The 24,930-nt window shown below is 44.7% G+C and overlaps 1 protein-coding gene across 1 annotated transcript in view; it reads left to right on the plus strand.

The window, feature by feature from the left end:
* Nucleotides 1–24,930, plus strand: part of LOC311529426 (uncharacterized protein) — a gene marked incomplete at its 5' end in the record, with an annotated part of 245,124 nt that overhangs the window by 83,795 nt on the left and 136,399 nt on the right. Inside the window, one exon of the mRNA XM_084645401.1 lies at nucleotides 23,637–23,701. Within this exon, the coding sequence (XP_084501527.1) occupies nucleotides 23,637–23,701 (65 nt within the window). The remainder of the gene's footprint in view (nucleotides 1–23,636; nucleotides 23,702–24,930) is intronic.

Consider the following 24,930-nt stretch of genomic DNA (forward strand, 5'->3'; position numbering starts at 1 on the left):
GTCCAGCTTCTTGCCTCACATTGGAGCAGCCTGTCTGCTCTCCTCTCCAGCCAGCCCCAATGGTGGACATCCGCTGTCAGCTTCTCAACTCTCCTCCTCTCTGGCTGATCCTTCTCCTCAGGGCTAGTCACAGGAGACACCCCCAGTTCTTTTCCTCAGCCAGCCAGCCTGTCCCAGGGAACAACTCCTCTTAAATCTGACACCCAGGACAGGTGTAGCAGGCTGGGCTAATAACCAGGACCAATTGGCCCCAAGCCTCCTGGCCTTAAAGGGGCAGCCAGCCCCATTATCGTCACTATCTGAGTTTGCTGTGTTGTCGTTGTGCACATGCTTGGTGCATGATTTTCAAAGGGTCATAGTTTGATCACATCAAACCCAATTTGCATCTGAATGTGCAAAGGCTTCTCTGAGAGGGGCATGGCAGGGACATATGTCACCTTTTAATTTCCAGCCTTTTCAGCTGCAGGGGTCTTCAGACAAGGTCACAAGAATGTTATTATATTGGGAAAAGTGTAATTTTTTCCACTCTCCTCTTAATCAAAGAGAGGGACTGGTTTTGCTCAAACATTGCATTCCACAGGAATTCACCTTCAGGCAAACACCACGCCTGGAAAATTTCAGCCCCAGCGGTGAAAGTTTCAGAAAATGATGAGTGCCCCAAAACAAGAGGTTAGAATGGAAACTGTTATCAAACAGCTGTGGTTCTGACTGCTGTAGCCACCTAAACTTTGCAAATGGCCTTCTGTACAGAAAACCTTTTAACTGATTATTCTTATCTGAACATTTTACTGTCTCGGGTCTTTAGAAAGGAGTGTGCACAATTACCTATTTTACAGGCTCAGGGAAGTGTGGTAATTGCATGTGCAAATGACCCATTACACCCCTGGCTCTCTTCATGCACAAGTACAGTAAATGGGGCATGCCAATCAGGGCCCTGATCCAGTGCCCACTGCAGTCACTGCTGGGAGTCTTTCCATTGCCTGCATTGGGAGTTGGAGGAGGTACTTGGTGCGCAAATGCACCAGGCCTTTATGATAACCAGAGACACTCTGTTCTCTTATTATAGTCTCTGCTATTAGCCGTAACCTTTGTTGAAAAGGTAACAAGGAAGCAGAGCTAAAAATGCAGAACTGAGTGGAACTCAGTGGCTCAGGAACTTTTCATGAATATCTGGTGCCCTTCTCCCCCCTGCCCAACCCTGCCCACAGGTCAGCAGGAGTGTGAATAGGCCAGCCCTATCCCACCAGCACTGACTGAGTGGGCACAAGGGGATTGCTGGCCCCAGAACACAGATTAGCTAGCAGACTGGGAGGAAACTACACCCTGACTCCCTGCTGCCTGCCCACTTCCCGAATATCCCCCCAAAACAGAGTTCAGTCCCGCCCAAAGGGAACAGAGGATGGGTTGCAGGCCACCCGGTTGGCTCTGGGCTGTTCGGCAGGCACAGGATTGGAGAGAGGAAACTCATGCTTTAGCCTGAGGATCTTGTGGGACTGCTGGAGGGAGCAGTCCCAAACTCACTCAGCCAGAGCCTGGCCTAGGGGATGGGCCCCAGGTGCAGGATGGGGAACTGGCTGCCACACGGTGACCAGTAGGATGGTCACCAGGGGACACAACAGAGACGGAGTCCACCCTCTAAGCTCACGATGCACCCAAGCACAAGTGCCCAGTGCAAGGCGCAGGAGATACTGGTTTGGGACTGAGAGGCTGGGGCAGTTTGGGCACTTAATTGAGTTAGAGAGTGTTCCTCTATGATATTGCTGGGCGGGAGGGGAAGGATGGAGGCAGATGTGCAAACGCAGAAGACTTGATCCCAGCAGAGTTATCCTTTGTAGCCAGATTACAGCCAAAAGGAGCTGTACATTCAATCGAGAATCTGGCCATGTGACTTCTGTGTGATCCAAAACTCTCAACATTCAGTCAAAACCCCTCGCACTTAGTTTCATGTCAACCCCAACACAGCAAAACTGAGTTTCATGCAAAACCATAAACTATCAAAGGTTCCATTGCAAGACTGGTGAACTTTAGCAAAACCTTTGATGAAAATGGTCTGAGATTCAAGTGTGTAATGAAACCCCAAATCAGTCAAGTTTCAGATGGTTGAAAATATGCCTCACAGCTCAGATCAAAGGTAAATTCAGCAAGGATGCCGCTTTGATACTGCACTATACCACATTCCCAGGCATTTTCAAAGCTATGCCCAAGGATTTAGCTCAGCAACTCATGTTAGGAGTGATGCAGCTAAACTGAGCAACGCTTCGGGGGAGGTGACATGAAGAGGTCATATTTTCGGACCATGCTACATTTCTCCAGAGGCCACTTTGTAATTCCACAGCCTTCACATCGAAGTTCAAAAAGCAGCGTGAACCTTAATGCATGATTGGAGGGAATAGCTACCTGTTATGTAATGATTTCAAATATTCTTTTCTGTGGTTTCACTCAACAAGCCCTAATAAAAGGTGCCACCAGAATTATTGCTTCTCCTAAGTACAGCCTTTTCTCAGAGGGAAAACCTGAGTATATTTTGGGGAAGAAAAGGTGTCCATGCTGTGCAATTGGCTGTTGACCCACATTCCAGCTGCCAGCTGCAAGGCCAGCTGTAGCACAGATGGTAGCAGCCTCGATTGCCCGATTCCAAAGGTTATCTGTAGAGTGGAGCAAGGAGCTGATTGTTTTTGGTTCGGGGGCAAACCCAAACAACCAGAAAAGAAAACTCAGTGTGTTTTGAACTGAAACTGTTTTTTCTCGCTGAAACTAAACTACGGAAGACGATTGTTTGGGCTGAACGAAATGTTTTGAACGTCGTTTCAAATTGACAGTTTGTTTCAGAATGTTGTTTTGAAACAACGTCAAACCAGTTTGTTTTGAAAACGTGAAAACTTTTCGACAATTCCATCCCCCCCCTCAGTTTTTGCAGCCCAAACTATTTGCTGAATTTGAACAAATAGTTTTGGTGCCCTAACAAAATTATTTTTTGGCAAATTTACTATTTGCCAAAAGTTAAAAAAAATGTGCCCAGATGTAGTTATTTGCATTTTCCAGCACATCACTTTAAGTCACCATCTGAACTAAACCAGAGGATGGCTGTCTCTGAAACACTGCACTCAGTAGCTAGCCCCCGGTCCCCAAGAACCAAATACTGATATGTCATTTTTTCCCTTTCTAAGTCCATCTCCTCCCCATCTTGGATCCAGCAATGAAGTAATCATGGCACTGAATTTGTGACATGTAGATTTCCCCAGCAACAGACTGTGATATCATCATTGGGATTGTGACTCTATTACATTCTACTCTGTGTAGGTTCTTACTCCAGGACTTTGGCTCCACTGTAGGAACAAAAAGAAGAGGTGAATACAGGAAGCACAAAGCATTGTCAAAAAGAAAAAGGAAATACTGTATTTTTTCAAAGCTCACTAAATGTCAAAGACCCCTTAAAAGGGGCTTTCACCTGATACAGGGAGAAAGCATTGTCTAGTGAGGGATGGTGTTGTGGGTAACGAACTGGACTGTGACTCAGGAGACGGATAAAATTCCTGGCTCTGCCGCTGACTGACCTTGGGCAAATTATTTAATCTTTCTCTGTGCCTCAGTTTCTCCATCAGTGAAATGGAGATAATGATGCTGATTTCCTTTTGTAAAGAGCTTTGAGATCTAGAGATGAACAGCACTGTATATGAGGTAGGTATTATTAATTATTATTATTATTATTACATTACAGGCTGTGAGGATAAATGTATTAATGTTTTTGGAGTGCTCTGTTATTACCGAGATGGGGAGGGAGTCACTGACATGGAAAGATAGTGGGTAAATTGCATTCCTGGGCATCACCAGATCTAGGTTCTGTTCTTGGCACTGCTGTGTTTCCTTGGGCAAAGTCCAAGAGCTCCTTGGTGGTCTAGTGGTTAGGCTTTGGCACTCTCAGCCCTGTGGCCTGGGTTTGATTCATGGTCAGGGAATGTGATTTTGATTATAACAGGGTTCAAGAAAGAACTAAATAAGTTCATGGAGGGTAGGTCCATCAATGGATAGCCAGGATGGGCTGGGATGGTGTCTCTAGGCTCTGTCTGACAGAAGCTAGGAATGGGTGACAGGGGATGGATCACTTGATGATTACCTGTTCTGTTCATACCCTCTAGGGCATCTGGCACTGGCCATTGTTGGGAGACAGGATACTGGGCTAGATGGACCTTTGGTCTGACTCAGAATGGCCGTTCGTATGTTCTAAAGACACTTCATTTCTCTCTGCCTCTGTCCCCATCTCCAAGGGGAGGACACTACCATTGAGCTACCTCACATAGTTAATTACTTAATTCTTGTAAAGCACCTTGATATCCTTGGCTAGGTGGCACTGCAGAAATGCAAAGTATTATTATCACACTATCTGATGGCTGTGTCTACAATACACGGTAGGAGACGTTCTTAGACATGCCCATGGCATTCTCCTAAGACCAGCACATTTTACAAACACCCTGGCATAGTAAAATGATTCATTTTCACATCCAGCTTCCCATCAGTGCAAACAATGTATGTCTATGACAGAGCCATCAATCCAGCCATCAAAGGAACTAATGCTCTTTGGGGGAGTGGAGGGTGGTCAATGAGTTTTTAGGAAATTACACGCTTTTCTTTGAGAGGAGCATTACCTTCATGATGATTTTATAATGTTTTTACCCAAACCTTACAGTAAGTGGGTTGGTAACACTTCTTGTGAAGGCGACAGTTATATCACATCACTGCTATTTACCTGCAAAACTAGCCCCTTGCAACGGTTATATTTCATTTTAATGTCACTAGATGCACTTACACAGGAAGGCCTGCATGTGAAACACACAGAGGACTTCAAAGGCCGCACTTTCCAAAGCCAGGCCATTCTCATGGGGGATCCACGGGCGAATCAGAGCCATACTGAGTCTTATGGTCTGTATGCTAGGCCTGTAAGCATAATAATACTAATTAATAAATCATTAATGTGGCAAAGAGCTAATTTCCAAGCAGCCAGGACTCTTTCTCAAGGGTCCTAACTACTCCTGGATCCCTTCTTGTAGGGATTTTGCTAGGAGAGGCTGCCTTAGAGCCGGTCTACTGGATTGGGCCCTGCACAAATCAGCAGGGGTGGTGCTGGTTTCCCACACCCAGAGCACTTCCCCAGGATGTGGGAGATGCTGTTTCAAATCCCCATTCTGCATGCTGTGGAGCAGGGAAGTGAACCCAGGTGAGTGCCCAGACCAGTCGCTCTCATGTCCTCCCGTAGAAGCTGTTCACTTTGGACACATCCCTAAATAGCCTTTGGAACAGGAACTTGAATGTGCGTCACCAACATCTGAGATGAGAGGCCTAAGCCCCAGGCCGTAGAGCCATTCTAGCTAGCTCTGTTGTTCTGGCCCAGTGATGAGGTGAGAATGCAGACTCTCACAGTCTTGCGTATTGCTGAATCCAGCCTTCTTTTCCTCATCAGAGTAAATAGTCACATTTCTGCCTGTTTTGCTGGTACTGAATATTTTTGGACCCTTTATGGAAACAAAGTGGTTAATTATTTACAAGTCTGTCCACACTTCTGTGGTTTACATGCTGAGATTTACTTGATTTGTTAAAGGATGTGGCATTTAAAATAATATCTCTGTCATGAGTCTGTCAGGAGAACTGAAAAGCTTTTTCTAAACAAAAGAAAAATACTTAAATACTTAAAAAATTGCTGAAAATCCCCAAATCAGCACTACCTTCTTTTGTTTACTGCCTTTTATCCACTTAAGTAAATCATCTGCCTGCCTTTCACTCAAAAGGTTTTGTGGTGGAGGCTGATTAACTGACTCACCTTTAAGAATTTATTAGAGACACCAGGGATGAATTTGGCCCCTCAAAAACTCTTTTGCATTTGACTGTAGTGTTTTAAGGGACTAACTGGAAGGGGCCAAGGGGCTTTCGGAAATTGCCCCTTAGCCAGTGGTCTATAAAGTAGCTCAAAAGAGAACTGAAAGGCTATGTAACTCCCAAGTTCATGGCCCTCCGCATTTCCTGCTGTAACCTGGCAGGCACAATATGGATTTCCAAAACGCACCCATCAGACCCCCTGGATTCTGACCCTGTAAGATGCAGAGAATCTCCTGGGTCCTCATCCTGCTTCCATTAAAATCAATGGAAGTTTGGCCACTTTCTTATATGGGAAGAGGCTCAGACTACTCGTGAGTGTTGAATACTCTCATGGTTCAAGCATAAGAAGTGAGCCAAGGCAGGGCACCATTCAGGCTTTACACCTTCCTCCACTTAGCCTGTACTCTCCATCAAGCACTTTCTAAAAGTAGTAGAGTTCTTTAAGTTCCTGTACATTACCTTATCCATAAGCATACTACTAGCATACCCATACAAGGAAGCTGTCTGTCATAAGATCCCTTTTATCATATATTTGAGATAGCAAAATTAAACATAAATAACCTGCTTACATATTTAACGTTCTATTACACTCCCTAAAAGACTATATCTAACTTAATAGCCACTCTTTTTTAAATTAAGTATTAACTTGGTTGGGAACGAAGATATTTTCCTCCGGGTTTCCTCTTTCATGCCTTAGTATTACATAGGGAGACCAGATATCCCGATTTTATAGGAACAGTCCTGATTTTTGGGTCTTTTTCTTATATAGTCTCCTATTACCTCCCACCCCCATCCAGATTTTTCACACTTGCTGTCTGGTCACCCTAGTATTGTATAAAGGTCCTGTGCATACCTTGCAGGCAGGTTGATGCTGAGCAAGTGCAAGTCTTTCTTATGACGACTGGAGACTGCCTGGCCCTTGGTTCGTGCAGTGTTGAGAGAGGCTGTTCTGGAATCTATCAGTCACTGGTCAGCCCATGTTCCTTTTGTGTTGTGCTGATCATGGCTCAGCACAATACATATTTCACCATCCTCCATGTTTATGTCTTGCTTTCATATTGAGTGAATGTATTTGCAGTTTCAGTGAAATATATGACCACCCTCTGCTATGTTATATGAATGAGGATTTCTCTCTTCATTGCAAGTAGTTTGTTTCCAAAAGCAGGATTTGTCTTAAGGATAATATGATTTTGGCAATTAATTGATCTTTAAATATTCATGGTAAATAGGCCCAATGGCCTTTGATGGGATGGGATCTGAGTTACTACAGAGAATTCTTTCCTGGGTATCTGGCTGGTGAGTCTTGCCCATATGCTCAGGGTTCAGTTGATCGCCATATTTGGGGTTGGGAAGGAATTTTCCTCCGGGGCAGATTGGAGGCGGCCCTGCAGGTTTTTCCACCTTCCTCTGTAGCATGGAGCACGGATCACTTGCTGGAGGATTCTCTGCTCCTTGAAGTCCTTAAACCATGATTTGAGGACTTCAATAGCTCAGACATAGGTGAGAGGTTTTTCGCAGGAGTGGGTGGGTGAGATTTGGTGGCCTGCATTGTGCAGGAGGTCGGACTAGATGATCATAATGGTCCCTTCTGACCTTAGTATCTATGAATAAAAAAAGGAGACACTATCAAGTTCAAACTAGTTGTATTTCTTGGAGGTCTTTAGCGTGTCGGTCATAGTAGGCTTTGTCTTTTGAGCATCTCTCTTCATTTTTGTCTGTTACTCCTTCCACCACTGCCAGTTGCAGTGATGTCAACTCTTGTACTGGGCAGATATAGGTCTTTTGTCGGAATGTTTATCCATTCAAGGATGACTTGCCTTATATTTACCTTGCTCTTTAATAATCTTAGCAATTTTAACTGCCGATTCGGCTTTGCCATAGGACTGTCTCTGGTATAGTGGTGATTTGACGTGACTGAATTCCCATTTCCAAGTATATTGCACAAACTCACTGCACGTGAACTGGGGTTCATTGCATGAATCATTTGTCCCAGGGTTAGTGTCGTAAACATTTGTGAGTACTCTTGTTTCAGTGAAAGCAGTGGCTTCTGTGTTGTGGATACTACCTGACATTTCAGCCTACAAACTTCTCCTTGGTATTCTGCTTGTAATTTATATTGTCCTAGTGGTATTATGACCATGCCATTTACTTGACTGCAATTGCAGTCTCTTCTCTTGCATAATGCTGAGGAATTATTTGTAGCCTATCACATTCACTGATGCCTCAATGTCTATTTGGCATTCAATTTCCTGTTTGCTTGTGTGCTTCTACCTTGTCTTTGCCTCTGGTGCTAGTCTCAGCTTTACAAACTATTTATTTTGTCAGTTTTGCATTGCATTAGTGTCCTATATATGTAAAAACCTCCTCCTCTGAGTAACTGCTTGCTTCATAAATATGGTATAACATTGTTCTTTGTATTTCTTGTCTGCAAGCTTTTGCATAATGACTTCCTTTGCCACAACTATTGCATTTGACCCCATATACAATTTTCCATTATCATGTTTTTCTTCAGAGTACCCACAGGTCTTCCTTTGCATTTTGTTTATCTCTGCTTTGTATTTTCCCCCTTTGTATTTCCATGCTTTTCCTGTGCTACCTGGTGAATTCTTACTGTCTGCTCCACTTATGATCTACATTTCGATGTGAGCGTATTCTAGTTTTACTCACGTCTATAGCTCTTTGTAGAGCTAGTGTGGGCTCTGAGCATCCTGATCTGAGCTCCTGTATTTTTTGTCCCTATTACTAATCTCTCACAAATTAGTTTACCTTATGCAATTATCAAGTCTTAAGAGTCCAGCACTCTGTGCTGTTTGGCAATATACTGATCCATCATTTCTCCTGCTTCTTGATTACACTTATTGAAAAGATACCTTTCATCTGGCAGTTTTTGTGGGTTGAAAATGCTTTTGGAGTGCTTCAAGGATGTTACTTGGGGCCTCCTGAGCTGCTGCTGCCATATTTGGAAGCTGTTGGAGCATGTGGCAGACTTTACCCATTACTCCTTATAATTGGCAGCTCTTGTTTTGCGTCTCTTTTTATCCACCCCCATTGCAATTCTGTAGCTTTCCCATTGTGATTTAAAGACTGTATTATTGCTTAACCCCTCCCTGTGCATGGCAATCTGCTCAGGGGCAGGAATTTGGTATGCTGCCATGCTTGTTTTTTCTTTGTTTGGGTTTCTTGCAATATTCTTAGTTTCCTATTTCACCAACTCACCTGTGACCATGTTCAGTGTTTAAGCAGAAAATGAGAAAAAGCTACAACAGTGTAACATTCAGGCCTTATTTCTTCCTCCATTTTTCCTGTATTCCCCATGGAGCATTTTCTGAAAGTAGAGCCCACTATGGACTTCACCCTATACATACTCCTACCATAGCATCCCCTGTTGGAAATCTATGTATTGTAACACTTCATTTCTCATTGAATGGCACTCACTGTGCATGACGGATCTCTTTCTGAGTTTATGATCATACTCTGTAGTCTAGGATACACAATTTGCTCATCAATGTCAGCCTTAAATAGAAATGAAGCAAAAGTAATTTAGAGGGTAGGCAGAAGCCATTGGCCTCCAAATTACAAATAATACACATGCAGAGAACTAAAGTTGAAGTCTTTTCTTCTTCACTGTATGCTACCTGTAACAGCTGATGAACTTACTAACATCTGTCACAGCATTTTCCTTACACTCTACACCACTTTGGGTGTTAGTGACCTTGCACTCTGGCATTGGAAACACAAAGCCCCTGAACTCCCGTTTTGGCAGGTAAAAAGCCTTTTAGTTCCCCTTGAAGTTGCTTTTGTAATGAGCAGGTGTGATCAGATACTGCAAAAAATACACCCACACACAAAAACCACAGGGTTAGTTTTTGCAGAAACCGCCTTACAATGAAACAATTTAATAGAAAATACTCTGTAAAATCTCTGGATAATAAGAGCCAATATCTAGAAGTTGAAATGAAACAAGTTCAACTAGAAATAAGGTTCAGAATTTAGGAATGAGGGCAACAAACCATTGGGAAAAGTTTCCAAGGAGGGAGGGAATATCAAGTGTGGATATCCTTCTAAACCATGCACTAGTTCAATCCCAAGTCATTGGCCTTAATGCAGGAATCAATGGGTCAAGTTCTATGGCTTGAGTCTTGCTGGAGGTCAGACTAGATGACCATAATGGTCCCTTTTGGCCAGGGGTGGCCAACCTGAGCCTGAGAAGGAGCCAGAATTTACCAATGAACATTGCCAAAGAGCCACAGCAATACATCAGCAGCCCCCCAACCGCTACCCCCCTCCAGCCTCCAATGCCTCCTGCCCACTGGCAGCCCCGCCAATTAGCACCTCCCCCTTCCTCCCTGCGCCTCCCGCCCACCACAATCAGTTGTTCTGCAGTGCGCAGCAGGCTCTAGTGGGGACTGGGGAGGAGCGAGGCCATGGCAGGCTCGGGGGAAGGGCCAGGGTCCTTGGGGGAAGGGGTGGAGTGGTGGCAGAACCTGGGGCAGAGCAGGGGATTGAGCAGTGAGCACCCCACAGCATATTGGAAAGTTAGCATCTGTACCTCCAGCCTCGGAGCCAGCACCTATGCAAGGAGCCGCATATTAACCTCTGAAGAGCAGCAAATTTGGCCTTCAAATCTATTAATCGAAAGCAATGAATCAGATATAGATGCTGCATCCCAGAACTCTGGGCCATATTCACTGAGGCTGGTGAAAGGAGGAATAAACAGCAGCTTCCTGTGCCAGTTAGGTTCCCTCACTCATGGGAGGTCAGTAGTCTCTCTGCCACTGCTCCATCCATCCTCAGTGAGGTTTCCACTGTTGGGCAGAGTGGCAGGACATCTTTAGCTGGTGACTGTTCTTCAGAGGAGCCTCACCAGCTGAGCCTACTGTAGTAGACCAGTGCATTCCCCCAGACACCTTGCTCATGAACCCACCTAACTGGTACTGTGCTGGGTCCCTAAGGCTCCTTGGCTGGGGAGAAGTTATGAAAACTTTCTGTTGCAAAATCCCTGCAGAAATCTCCTCCCTCCTGCAACACCCACCACAGATGGCTTCAGCCAGGGTCTGCGCCAGCAAAAGCCGCCCTGTAAAACCTGGGCTGAATTTAGCCCTTTTGCTAAAGTTCAGGGAATGGATTAATGAGGAATGGATAAACTGCTGCAAACAAGCCAAGCCAAGAGCTGTCAAGTTAATGGAATGCAGACTCTGTTGCACTGTGTGAAGCTGGTGGATGACTGCATGGGTCAGGAGACATGGGTCAAATCCAGCTCAAATCAATAAAGGTTCAGCTCTGCAAGGTGCCTCCTGAGAGATGCTCCGGACCCTCAAAACCAGTGAGGCTACTCAACACCTCCCAGGATGCACCCAACAGAAATAAGGTCTTACGAGCCTAATTTAGTGCCCGTTGTAGTCAGTGGAAAGACTCCGATTGGCTGACTTCACTGAGTCTCTACTTGCTAAAGGGCATTGCCACATGATGGCTGTTTGGGGACTTCAGTGAAATGAACTGGTGGCTGTAAATTCCCCACAGTACATTCCTTAATGGTGCTCTCAGTCCATTTTTTGCCACTTTAACTTTAAATATAAGCCACCACCTACACAGCTGGCCTCTTGTGGTATTGCTAGCCCTGGACCTCTCTGCTGAGTGGTCCCATCTCACTCCCAAGAGATGGGATCTCCAGGTAATGGCTCAGACGCATTGGTGGCACAGTCTGTGAGGGAAGCTCTCTCTGCCACCATCCCTGTGATAACTACTCCATGGGTGAACAGGGCATTATAACGCCAGTCTTCGCAGCTGCTTGTCTGAGTCATGATCAGGATGTGGTCAGCCTGACCCAGTGGTCAGAGCAGGAGTCAGATGCCAGCAGATCAGAGTCTGAGATGTGCCAGAGGACAAACTGCCTGCCAGGTGTCAGGAGACAGGCAAAGGCAGGTTACCAGATCAGAGTCAGACAGTAGGAGCAGGTAGTGCAAGAGAAGCAGTGCCAAGGAGGGAAAACCCAGTTTCATGGACAGCTTCCTGCTCCTGTGCTTGATTTAAATAGAAGCAGGGAGTCAGTCAGGACCCTAGAATTCCATTAATCAGATCCCAGCGCTGGAGTCCTCTGTTGGACTTCTGCTTCTAATTCTGGTAGCAGGTCACTAGGTGGCACATTGCACCTTACTGGCTCCTAAGTGCTCAGTGGACCAGGCTTCAAAACCCATGGTTCCTGATAAACTAGCATTAAATTCCGTTAAAAATATGCTGGCTATTGCTCGGCCAATCAAGGACTACGTCATCACAGTGTTATCTAATCAGGCCTCTCACTGCTATTATGTCCAGTCAACAGCGATACCATGGTCATATTAGTTCCCTGTCACTCTCTGGGTCCCCATGTTTTCTTCCTTCATGGTTCTGTTATTTGCAAAGAGGTGGGAGCCTTCACTGACCAGATATAGGAGACAGACGTGGCAGCCAGACAGACTGACATGTCCTTTTGTCTTCCACAGTCGCAGAGTCCATCAGACCAACCAGAGGGCAGGTTCAAAAGGCAGATAGCTGTGCTAGCTGAAATAGTGTCACAAACATATCTCCTCAAATTAGGGAACATTCATGACTCAGGTAGGATGAATGACTTAATCTGTAAGTATAAATAAATATCCTCTCATAAACCACCATGTACTTCTGTTTCAGACGAGTGGAAAATGAAGTTAATTTTTTCCCCATTCCTGAGGGCTCCTTCTCCTCTCACTCACACTAACATAGATCGGGAATAACTCCAATGAAGTCAGTGGAGTTAGACTGGTGTTAAACTGGTTTCAGACAGAAGGGAATCAGGCGCCTAGACTTTGCAAGGATGGACTGCCTAAACCTTCACCCTAACCTCTCTTTCCTTTCTTCTCTAGGGTGTTGGAGTGAAGTAAACTCAAATGTTTCTTTGCGTTCCAAAGTCCGCCAAACTCTTTGGTACATACTCTTCCATTCGCACATTAAATAGAAACATGAACCTTACATCACCAGTTTGATCTTACACAAAGTCTGCTGCCTCTGTCCCATCATTTGTTTCAAAGGGGGATTGGGCAAAGCATCCAAAGTCAGGGGAAAAAAAGAAAAAAAGAAAGTGCTGGCCTCTGAAGGTGAAATCAATTCCTGTTAGTATTCAGTGCAGTAGGATAGAAACAATTCCATTTGCTCTGTTTTAAATGCCATTGGATGTCACCCTCTGCAGAAACTGATATTTCCACTTTCAACCTATTGATTTCCCATTAAATCAATAGTTTAGGGTGAATTCTCCTATAGATCCATAGATCTCAGTATGACAGATACAATAATTTCCTGCATATCCTTGGGACATTTTACTGAATTACGTTTAAGTATCTTTGGGGTATTGTATTAAATGCAAAGTTTACATATTATTTTGGATTGGGATTGTAGACAACCCTGGGAGACAGCTGTGACAGGTGTAAGACCTGGAAGTTCAAAGACATATTAAAAATGTGCCAGACAAGAATAGACTTTTGGGACAATAAGTGTTAAGTGGAGTTCCTGCAAATCCCCACCTCTGGTTCTGAAAACACCCGCCCTGAGAAAAGGGTGATTGTTGATTACCTGTTCCTGGAGACGGAAGGTCAAAGGCCTGAGCTGTATAAAACAAAAACAGGTGAACTGCTCTCTTCTAAATGAACTTGTAATCACAGGGAAAACCCAGTTGTGGGTTTTGAAGGGCTGACTCCTGCCAGAGCCTGAAGGTGGAGTTGGGAAGGTGGAGTTGATCTCTAGTAAGCTTTTTAGCATGTGTGTAGGCTCTTGTAGTTTCCAGTTTGTTTCCTCTGTAATGCTTTCCCCTTAAGAATAAAACGTGCTTGCTTAGAAAGAGTTGCGTGGTAACTTGTAACTGCTGACAATTACACTGTACATAGCCTTCGTAGAGAAAGCAAAGTGCAAACACTGGCCAATTTAGCCAGTCTGTCTTGCTGGAAACATCACAGTGTAGGCAAGGAACTGTACATCCTGGATAAACCTTGGTCAGGAGGGAGTGAGACACAGGTCTCTGCCCAAGAGAGATGATGATGAGGCCAGAAACCAGGAGGTGCCCTTAAGGGACAACAGATGGGGAATACAGGTGCAGTTACCATTAAACTGTGACACTCAGTGCTATAGCAGCAGCCACTTCTCAGATCAGCTGCTCAAAAGGAGAAGGCTGAAAAATGCAACTGGGGATCTGTGGGATTCTCCCACATCAGAATGTATGTTATGCTGTATCACACTGATAATACTTGACATCAGTATAGCACCTCCGATCCAAAGATCACAAACCAAAACCTTATAAATGACACATACAGCGTTCACGCAACTCATCAGTGCGGCCACCGCCACAGTGGAACACAGATAGCAAGTCTACTGAAGAGGTGACTACAGATGAACAAGACTATTACAGCCATTTGAAATTACAGAGGGAATTTAGGGTAGGCCAGATATAGTTATCAAAACCGAAATCTGGCCAGGACCCCAAGGCTAACATCTCCATTGACAGTGTCATGGGATTTTTAATTACCACCACCATACAGGACCTCAATTTTATGTCTCCTCTGAAAAATAGCATTAGAAGTACTGTGAATCCTAATACTATGCTGGAGCATTGGTCAGTATTAATTCTGAGAGAAGAGCACCCCCTACTGACTCACCAATGCCACATCTTGCAACACCAAGGTTTTCTCTTCTGAGTAACCATCCAGACCAACTCTAGAGTTGCTTAGATCATGAGATCTGGAGTGAGTGCCACCTGTGGAGATGCTCAGGCCCTTTCTGATGTCCTGTGGCTAATGTACCTCACCACTTGCTTTACTGAGGGTATATTCAGGTGAGCAAATTATTCCAATCTTTCAGCAGAAGAAGATGTGGAGCCAGGAAATTGTCTAGCTACATATATCTTAATATTTATTCAGCATCTGCTAATGTAACTCCATTAATTTCAATGGACACAATGACAGCTAGTTATAAAGTACCACACAAAACAGCATGACACTTTAACAAGCCAAGCAGCCTGGCCAGGCAGCAGCAGCATTGCAGAAGCAGGTAGACAGAAGAGGAGAAAAGTGTGATTTTTTTCTCCCCTTGATGATTGTGGTGGTCAGTGATCACGCCGTGCTTAAGGTGCTTGCAAGAGATCTGCTGTATTGTGTGTCTGGTTCCACCTGTCTGTGTGTAACAAGAGCTTCACAGCACCCCACCCAGACTGTCTGGGAAGCGCAGCCCTTAAAGGCACAATCATCCATAGCAAATTGTGACTGTGTAGACTATTGCTTATGAGGTAGCTGAGGCAACAGCAATGGAGAGATGCTGCCCGAGGTGGGAACAGCACAATGTAGGAATGGGAAACAAAAGAAAGAAATGGACCATTTTCAAAAATCCAGTAGCATTTAATGGAGAATAAGAATCTTCCTTTATGCTTCTTGAACCATCCAGTACAATTCAATAGAGAATGAAATCCTTGCTATAACATTCAATCGGATAATTCAGAAAGTCTAGAGAAAGGTGGTTATTCTCCATTAAGTTCTGTAGGTTTTTAGAGTAAATTCTACAGAACCCAGAAGTTCTTAAAGTTTTCATAGACTAAGGCCAGAAGGGACCATCGTGATCATCTAGTCTGACCTCCTGCACATCGCAGGTCACAGAACCTCACCCACCCAGTCCTGTAGTAGGCCCCTAACCTTTAAATCCTGATTTAAAGACTTAAGGTTACAGAGAATCCACCATTTACTCTAATTTAAACCAGCAAGTGATGCTACATACTTATGAAAAGGTCCTGTCAACTTTAACGATAGGAAATAAAAGGAAAGTTGTGATGATTAGTCAATACAGATAAATGTTTACTAAGTCTGTGTGTGCGTTTGAGAGAGACAGTGCATGTTGATCTAGCAGAACCATATGATAATATATTGGATTTCCTTTTCCCCATTGGCTGGGTGGCAAGTGGGTGTGGTTGGGGAGGGGCTGGCTGGGGAAAGGGAAGTGTAGCCCTGTTTTTTTGGGGAGTAGGGCGGGGAAGAGAACAGGCGCAGTTGTGTGAAGGCTCTGGTCTGGTTGCATTAAACTGGGTTGGCTTTTCAGACAATGTAGTCTTGCCTTATACCTTTTGACACATCTGATGCTATGGCAGGCTGCACTTACCATGCTCAGCTGACATCCTCCCCTGTATTGTGCCCATCAGTTCATTTCCTCTCAGCACCTTTTGTTTTCTAAAAGGCATCTGCCAGCGAAACATATCCAGCTTTTCTGCAAATGTGGAATTCCCTTCATAGAATCACAGGGGTAGAAGGGACCCACAAGGGTCATCTACTTTAACCCCCGGCCGAGATGCAGGACTTGTTCTATTTAAACCAGCCAAGACAGATGCTCTCCAGCCTCCTTTTGAAAACCTCCAGTGAAGGAGCTTCCACAACCTCCCTAGGCATCTGTTCCATTGACAACTGTTCTTACAGGTAGGAGGCTTTTCCTGAGATTCAATCTGCTATGCTGTAGTTTGAACCTATTGCATCTTGTCCTGCCCTCTGTGGCAAGAGAGAACAAATTTTCCCCATCTTTTTTATGGCAGCTTTTCAAGTATTTGAAGACTGCTGTCATATCTCCCCTTAATCTCCTCTTTTCCAAACTAAACAGACCCAGTTCCTTCAGCCTTTGCTTATATGACTTGCATTCCTTCCCTTTGATCATCTTTGTCACTCACCTCTGAATCCTATCCATTTCTATACCTCCTTTCTATATACTGGTGACCAAAGCTGGACACAGCTCTCCAGCTGAGGCCTAACCAGCGCTGAGTAGAGCAGTACTGTCACTTCCTGCGACTTGCAGGCTATGCCTCTGTTAACGCAACGTCAACTTTCATTTGCTTTTTTTTTTTCAACAGCATCACATTGCGGACTAATATTGAGGTTGTGATCCACCACAACTCCCAGATCCTTCTCATCTGTGCTGCTGCCAAGCCAGTTATGCCCCCATTCTGTATTTGTGGATGTGTTTTTCTTCCCTAAGTGTAGCACTTAACATTTGTTTTTGTTGAATTTCATTTTGTTGTCTATAAACCTGTTGTCCAATTTATCAGGCTCCCTATGAATTTTAGCTCTGTCCTCAAAAGTGTTGGTAACCCACTCCTCCAGCTTTGTGTCATCTGCATATTTGATCAGGATGCTCTCTATTCCTATATCCAGGTCATTAATAAAGATGTTAAGTGACACCAGACCCAGAACAGAGCTCTATGGAAAACCCCATTTGAGACCTCCCTCCAATCCAACATCATTCCATTAGTTACTCTTTGTCTGCGGTTGTTTAACCAATTCTCCATCCACTTAATGGTCGTTCCACCGAGCCCGCATTTCTCCAGCTTACTTGTCAGAATGCCATGTGGGACTCTCTCAAAAACCTTGTTGAAGTCCATGTATATTATGTCTACTGCATTTCCCCTATTCGTCAAACCAGTTACCTTGTCAGAGAAGAAAAGGAGTATTTGTGGCACCTTAGAGATGCATCCGATGAAGTGAGCTGTAGCTCACGAAAGCTTATGCTCAAATAAATTTGTTAGTCTCTAAGGTGCCACAAGTACTCCTTTTCTTTTTGCAAATACAGACTAACACGGCTGCTATTCTGAAACCTGTCAAAGAAGGAAATCAAGATGGTTTGGCATGATTTGTTCTTAGTAAATCCATGCTGGCTGCTAGTGATCACCCCTTCATCCTCCAGGTAGTCACAAACTGAATGTTTCATATATTTCTCTAGTAGCTTCCCAGGTCAGCCTGACTGGTCTATAGTTCCCTGGCTTCTCCTCCTCCTCCTCCTCCCCCCCTTTTAAAGATGGCACTACGTTAACTCTTCTCCAGTCTTCTGGGACCTCTCTGTAATCCATGAGTTAGCAATTATTATTGTCAGAGGCTCTAAGATTTCTTTGGCTAATTCCTTCAGTACCCTGGGGTGAATAGCATCCGTGCCTGCTGATTTGAATTCATTCAAATTGGTTAGAAGATCTCTGAGGTGTTCTTTACTTATCCTAATCGGCATCTCTTCCCCTTTATTGTCTGAGGTAACTTCACTAGTTGTCCAGTCACACGTTATATTTTGTGAGAAGACTGAAGCAAAGTAGGCATTGAGCAGCATTGCCTTCCTATCATCTTCCATTACCAGCTCACCTTCTCCACTGAGCAGCAAACCCACACCCTCCCTGATCTTTCTTTTTTGTCTGACCTATTTGAGGAACCCCTCCTTGTTGCCTCTAACATTCCTTGCCAGCTGTAACTCATTCTTTGCCTTGGCTTTCCTGATTTTGTCCCTGCACGCACCTGCTCTCCCCCCAACTTTAAACAATACCAGCAGTGGCCTGAGCCCTGGGATGGCATTTCTAAAGGATGGCCCTGCTCACTAGCTAAACTTTTCAAATGTGTGAGGCTTCTGGGTGATAAATGCATACTTTGGGGGGGTTCACCTGGGGAAAGTCTTTACCTTTGTCTGTCTCTCTTTCCTGATTGCGGCCCCACTGCCTGGCTACAGCCCCATGATAGAGAGGCCGGATCCTGTTTGACCAGGACATGTGGGCTGGCAGCTAAGATACAGGTGATACAGTGGAGCTACTATTCACCTACTGAGGCACAGAGCCCCTGGGAGGAGGAGGAGGTGTCCTCCTAGGACTGAAATGGCAGTTGAGGAGTGACTGAATAAGGCATGTGAGTCATGCTCCCTTACACTGACTACAGGGCAAGAGGGAGGCATAGAAGTCTCTATGATGGATTTTGGCCACATTGGGAGCCCCCTATGGTGGATTGCACCACCTGTTGCCAGTGATGTTGGCATAGCAGTGAGAAGCAGGCACACCACACCTGTGACCCTGCCCTTGGCCTCTTTCTGGTGGTGAAGCAGCCATGTGCAGGCTATGCTGTTCCTCACACGCCTTCATTTTTTCAAAGTATTGGGTGAATAATCTCGGTGGATAATTCTTGGCTCGTGGATACTGTGAGGATTCAAAATTCGAGCTGAGTAGAGGGAAGTTTTGATCGGATGCATAGAGTCATGTGCTACTGTTTCTGTTCCATGACTGGATAGGTGTTTCTTAGAGTCAGGTATTTCCAGTGCAAACGCTAAAGGCTGTGTGTTCAACATTTGTTGCCTGCCACTATTTGCTTAAAATTAATTAATTCCCACCTGTTCTTCCCTCCAAAGCCAAAAAAGGGGGAGCAAAAACAGCCCACGTGAACCCAACTTTTATTTGAGCAGACATTTGGTGAAATGTCTCTTTGAAGTAGTTGCCCAGCTCTTGCACCGAATCTGTACAGTGGAATTCCAGTTTAGCAACTCCAGTTTCTCCAGACAGCTAAGAAACAACAGAACTACCAGCGTGCCATGGGGGTAAATAGGGAAGTGCACAGAGGAGCTTGCTCAAAGAGGAGTGCAAATGCAGGCTTTAGGCCTAGTCTACACTAGAAGCACGGCAGCGCTGCATCGGGTGAAGATGCTCTATGTCGGCAGGAGAGAGCTCTCCCGTTGGTATAATAACTCCACCTCCGTGAAATGCGGTAGCTATGTCGGCAGAAGACGCTCTCCCATCAACATAGCACTGTCCACTCCAGCACTTAAGTCAGTGTAACTTATGCCACTCAGGGGTATGGTTTATTCACCCCCTGATCAATGTAAATTATACCAAAGTAAGCTCTAATGTAGACAAGCCCTTAGTCTTTCACAGCTCCTTGTCTCCTCCCAGTGTGTTACAGGCAAAGTTGTATAGAGCTTTCTGCTGCCCTGGTCTCCCAAACTACTGGGAACATGCAAGGAAATCTCTCCTAAAGGGAGGATGGAGCCCTTTGTGGGGGCACTTGTCTGTGGCAGTTAAAGGTGAGCCAAAAAGCCTTGAAAAGTTCAAGAGCTCAGCTCAGTGACAGAATCCCTGGGGGCCTGAAGAATTGCAAAACAAAACATTTTAAAGTTATTTTTGCCTTTGCTGACCTATTGTTAGTGCTGTTGCAGGGGAACTGGCAGACTGCACAGCTTTGGTTTTAGCTTGTAACAAGCTTTCCAGTTCCCCAATAAATGCATTACATTTTCACCTGGATTTTAGAGTTTAATTTCTCACAGAATTTGTGACCCCCCTTGTCCATTGTGGTCCAGGGCCAACGAGTGGTTTTGCTTGTAGTCCTTCCCTGCATGAAAAATTGTTCTTGGCTGAATTTCATTTGTAAATGCTAGAATTGGGGGACTAAGGCGAACATGTATGCCTGAATATTCTTTTGAATGAACTCCCTGTGTTCCTCGAGCTGGGATTCAGAGCCTCTTTCATTCACTTTTTGCAATCATTTGTCCAACTGAGTTTTTATTCATAATGTTGGTGGAAATCAAAAGTGTCAGGAATACTCATGCAAATATTTGCACTGGGTGAGTGAGCGCAGCCATCTTGAAAACTCTGTGGGTTGGTGAGTCAGAAGTTTATCCAAACAGGGAACAGAATCAATACCATGTGACTTAGAAGACCAATCACACAGCAGTGTTGTTGAATTGCAAGTCTCCAATTCGTTTGCACAATGCGTTCATCAAACTATTGTGAACTGCCAACAAACGAGTGAAAATCTTGGTCCACGGGCAATTCAGATTTACCAGAAAAATTCTTTATTGCAGATTGTGCTCACATAGTGCTCGGAAGTCTAATTCAAAGTCTGAGGAGTGCAGTGTAAGTGTTAGCTACTCAGTTTAACAAGAAATAATAGCTTACATCTATATAGTGCCTTTCTTCCCCTAATGCTTTGCACACTATACATATATACAACACTTCACCATGCAGCCACTGCTGGGGTAGATTGGAACAGCTGTTTAACAGCTCACAGTGACATTACACAACATGTTAAGACAGGAAGAGATGAGTACATACTGTCTAGTTGAACCAGTGGAATTTGGGTGGTCAGAGCATAATGGCTCAGACTGAAATTTGGCAGAAGGCCTTTAGGAAACGTCTCATTGGATCTTTAATAACCACAGGTGGATGGGATCACAGTTTAATATTTCATCCAAAAGGAGGGTGCTCCCAGGGTGCCTCCTAACATCTTGCTGGGGAACCAGAGTCACCAATTACATTGCCAGCACAACTTCCTGTAGACCCAGGATTTTCCTTGGAGGTGTCCCATCCATTTTTAGTTTGTGAAATCAGTGAGCCTGCAGGTATAGTTGCAAGTACTGACACTACTTAGCTGTGCCCCTCTTGGAGCACTATTACATGTTCAAGTTGGAAAGGTTTAGCCCCTCTCTCATTTTCCTACAGAATCCAGAGATGGCCTGAGAGGGGAACACTATTTCCTTTACACCCACAGGAAGCAAATCCTGAGCATCCCCTTCAGCCGTGAATTTCCCTCTCCCCACTCTTTCACAAGAGACCCACTGTGCTAGGCACTGCATAGACACATAGTAAACGCCTCTGCTCCAAAGAGCTTACAGATTAACTAGCCAAGAAGGACAAAGGATGGGAGGTACTCTCACTTCTCTGGGCTTTGTAAGCATCCCCACATGGGCCAAATTGATAAAATAATTGATTAAGCACCAGGTGATTAACCAGTTAACAAGGTGATTCAGCTTGTCTGTTGAGGACAGTAAAAAAAGCCAGACAGGAAGAGACAGGATGGGTAAAGAGAAGCCTAGGATGCAGGTAGGTGAGTGTGCTCACTTGCTCTTTCTCTCTCTCTCCCCTTCCTCCCCCTCTCCCACCTCTGCTGTCCAGGGAGATGGTAAAAGGCTTATGCCGTGGGGAAGGAGCACAGGGTGTTGAACTGGCCACTGGAGTGCATGAGGGCTGTTTGCAGCAAGGTAGTGCAGGGTGAGGGAACCCTGGCACGTTACACAGGGGAAGCGACCCTCCCAAGGACATGCAGTAGATTGGTAGCTGAGCAGGGAATAGAAGCTGACTCCCAGGCCAGTGCCCTGTGCACTGAACCAGACTGCCTCTTACAAGCAGCACAGATTCCTTAGGGAGCACTACAAAAAGACTTAAAAAAATAAAATGGAGAAGCTTACTTAAGCGATAGGATCTCCCTCCACGCCGGACTCTGAAATGATTTTTATAGCAGGCGTCTGAGGTCCTGATATCTTCTAGTCACCTTTACATTTTTTAATCCAGTAACATGCTTAATCCAGAGGTTAAACCGCTAGACATCATTTGGGGAATTATACAATTTATTCTTGATTTGTTTCCATTGTGGTAACAATGCCTAGAGTTAAGGTTACCTAACACATTCTAAGGCTATGTCTACACTACAGACCTTACAGTGGCACAGCTGTAAGGACTCCTGTGTATCCACTTCATGTTGATGGGAGAGAGCTCTCCTGTCAGCATAATTAAACCACCCCCTGTTGCGGTTCAAATACAAGACAGAACAAGGCTTTAAGCAAGCAAGCAGGCTGGTCTGCCGACAGGCTGGTCTGCCTGTCAGCTTTCCACCCTCTCTTATTTCTCTCCCTCCTTCTGCGCAGTACATACTCCAACAGATAAAAGGAATACACTGGCTTTGTTTAATATTCTTATTTACCAATTTCTATCTACCGCATTCCTTGCTCTCGGGCCTTGAGCCCAGTCCTGGGAGGCTTTCCACGGTTCATGTCATCTGGGCGAGTTTCCAAGGTTCATGCCCTTGAGAGGAGCCGTGTGTACACTGCTCCTACACAACACTCCGGGTGTGCCCTGAATGTTGCCAAGTGCATGAATCCTGGATGAATCCTATAACCCCCAATGAGCAGCTATGAGCGTCTGAGCGTCTCCCACCAACATAGTGCTGTCCACACAGGCGCTTTTGTTGGTGAAAGTTATGTCGGTCAGGGGTGTGGTTTTTTTCACATCCCTGACTGACAAAAGTTTTACCAACAGAACTGCTCGTGTAGATATAGCTAAGACTCTTTTCACTTGCTTATACATATTCCAGACTTCAACTATTTGGGCTGCAATTTTCCATGCTCGGAGTCTACCGCCGGCTGAATGCGTTTGTTCGTTTGTTTTGTTTGACAGATTCACCTAAAATGGTCTTGCTGTTTCTGAGAACGAAATGTGGGGAAAATACATTGTTTTGCCCATGTTCAAAAAAAATTCATACAGCAAGAGCAGGACTGGGCATCTTCAGTGCACAAGTTACCTACTCTGGGACATACAAAATGTACTTGGGAGAATCAATGCCCAGGAAACTCCATGAGGTTTATGCTGTGGAATTTCCTCTGGAACCTTAGATGGCTCTGAAGCAGGCAGGGGACATGAGCCTGAGCGTCCCTCAAGAGCTCTTCCCTCAGCCTCATGAATCCCAGAGCTTTCACCTTCCTTTGCTGCCTCCCTGTCCCCTGGTAGCACAGCTCCGAGTGGAGTTGGGTTGCCATTGGCTGCCTCCCTGATGGCTGGAGAATAGGGGATTACATGGCAGAAAGGCCCCGATTCAGGAAAGTATTCCTATTCAGGAAAGCACTTACAGTAAGCATGTGTTTGTTTTCTGCATAGGCATAAATGTAAGCATGTGCTTAAGTGTTCTCTGGAGCCAAGTGAAGTCAAAACTTGGACCACAGTTGGTACAGGGATTTGGGATTCTCCCGAGGGAAAGGCAAAATGGAAAGATGTGTTGTCATAACCATAAGAGTAGCCTAAAATTCCTCCTTACCTGTAAGGGGTTAAGAAGCTCAAATAACCTGGTTGGCACCTGACCAAAGGAACCAATGAGAACAAAAGATACTTTCAAATGGGGGTGGGAGAAGGAGGATTTGTTTTGGGTTCTTTGTTTCTGTGTTCTTTCGCTCTTGAGACTAAGAGGGACCGAACATCAATTCACGTCCCCCAAACCATTCTGAACCAGTGTCTCATATTACAGAAATTGTAAGTACAGCCAGGCAAGGCGGATTAGTTTATCTTTGTTTTCTCAACTTGTGAATTTTCCCTTTGCTGGAGGGAGGTTTATCCCTGTTTTGTTGTAACTTTGAAACTAAGGGTAGAGGGGGTTCCGCTGTGTTTTGTGCATCTTTTGTTACACTGTAAAGTTATCTTCCAACCTGATTTTACAGAGGGGATTTTTACCTTCTCTTTTTTTTAAATAAAATTCTTCTTTTAAGAACGGATTGCTTTTTTTTTTTTTAAAGTGTCCAAAGATCCAGGGATTTGGGTCTGTGTTCACTTTGTAACCAATTGGTTAGGATATTATTCTCAAGCCTCCCCAGAAAAGGGGGTATAAGGGCTTAGGGGGGGATATTTTGGGGGAACAGGAACTCCAAGTGGTCCTTTCCCTGATTCTTTGTCTAAATCTCTTGATGGTGGCAGCATACTGTTCAAGGACAAGGTAGAATTTGTGCCTTGGGAAAAATTTTAACCTAAGCTGGTAAAAATAAGCTTAGGGGGTCTTGCATGCAGGTCCCCACATCTATACCCCAGAGTGGGGAAGGAATCCTGACATATGTATTATTACTGAGTCTCATAACTATGCCTGGCTCAGGTCCCTGCTTAGAAGTGCTGACAATCTAGCACTTTGGTTCCTTAAAACCACTTTCCTTTCTTCCCTGCTAAGCTTTATTTTTAGCCTTGTTACAGTGCAAGCACAAGAGTAGCCACATAATCTTACAATGTAAGATCGTTTTGCCAACTGATTTCTCAGCAGCCTCTGATAGTGCATTAGGTGCCTGAGAAGTGTTATTTGACTCCAAGTGGCTGGGTCGTGGTCTTACAGGGACAGGGAATAGGGCAGATGTTTTGCAGTATATCATAAGCTGTTGCTAAAGTGCTAGCATGAGTCCCTCACCAGCCATATGCTCTGAGCAGCCATCAGGCCCTGGCTTCCATGCTTTTGATAAGGGTCACTGCAGTGTCTTGGAAGTAAAACTGTCTGTGACTGACATACTTTGCTTGAGCTGTCAGCACAGCATGTTATTTCTGTGCTAAAACGGAGATGTAATATGCCTAATGCAGTCAGGCTGATTTGCTGTTCGTGCTGCTAGCCTAAAAGGTAACCCCAGTAAATGTATTAGGTTAAAAAAAAAAAGACTTCTAAAAACATGTGCTTGAATAAAGATGGGCAAACAGGTATGTTCTGCTCAAAACCACAAACTCACTTGGAT

This window comes from Lepidochelys olivacea (genome assembly GCF_965140295.1).
Source record: "Lepidochelys olivacea isolate rLepOli2 genome assembly, chromosome: 13".
NCBI classification, from domain to species: Eukaryota; Metazoa; Chordata; order Testudines; family Cheloniidae; genus Lepidochelys; species Lepidochelys olivacea.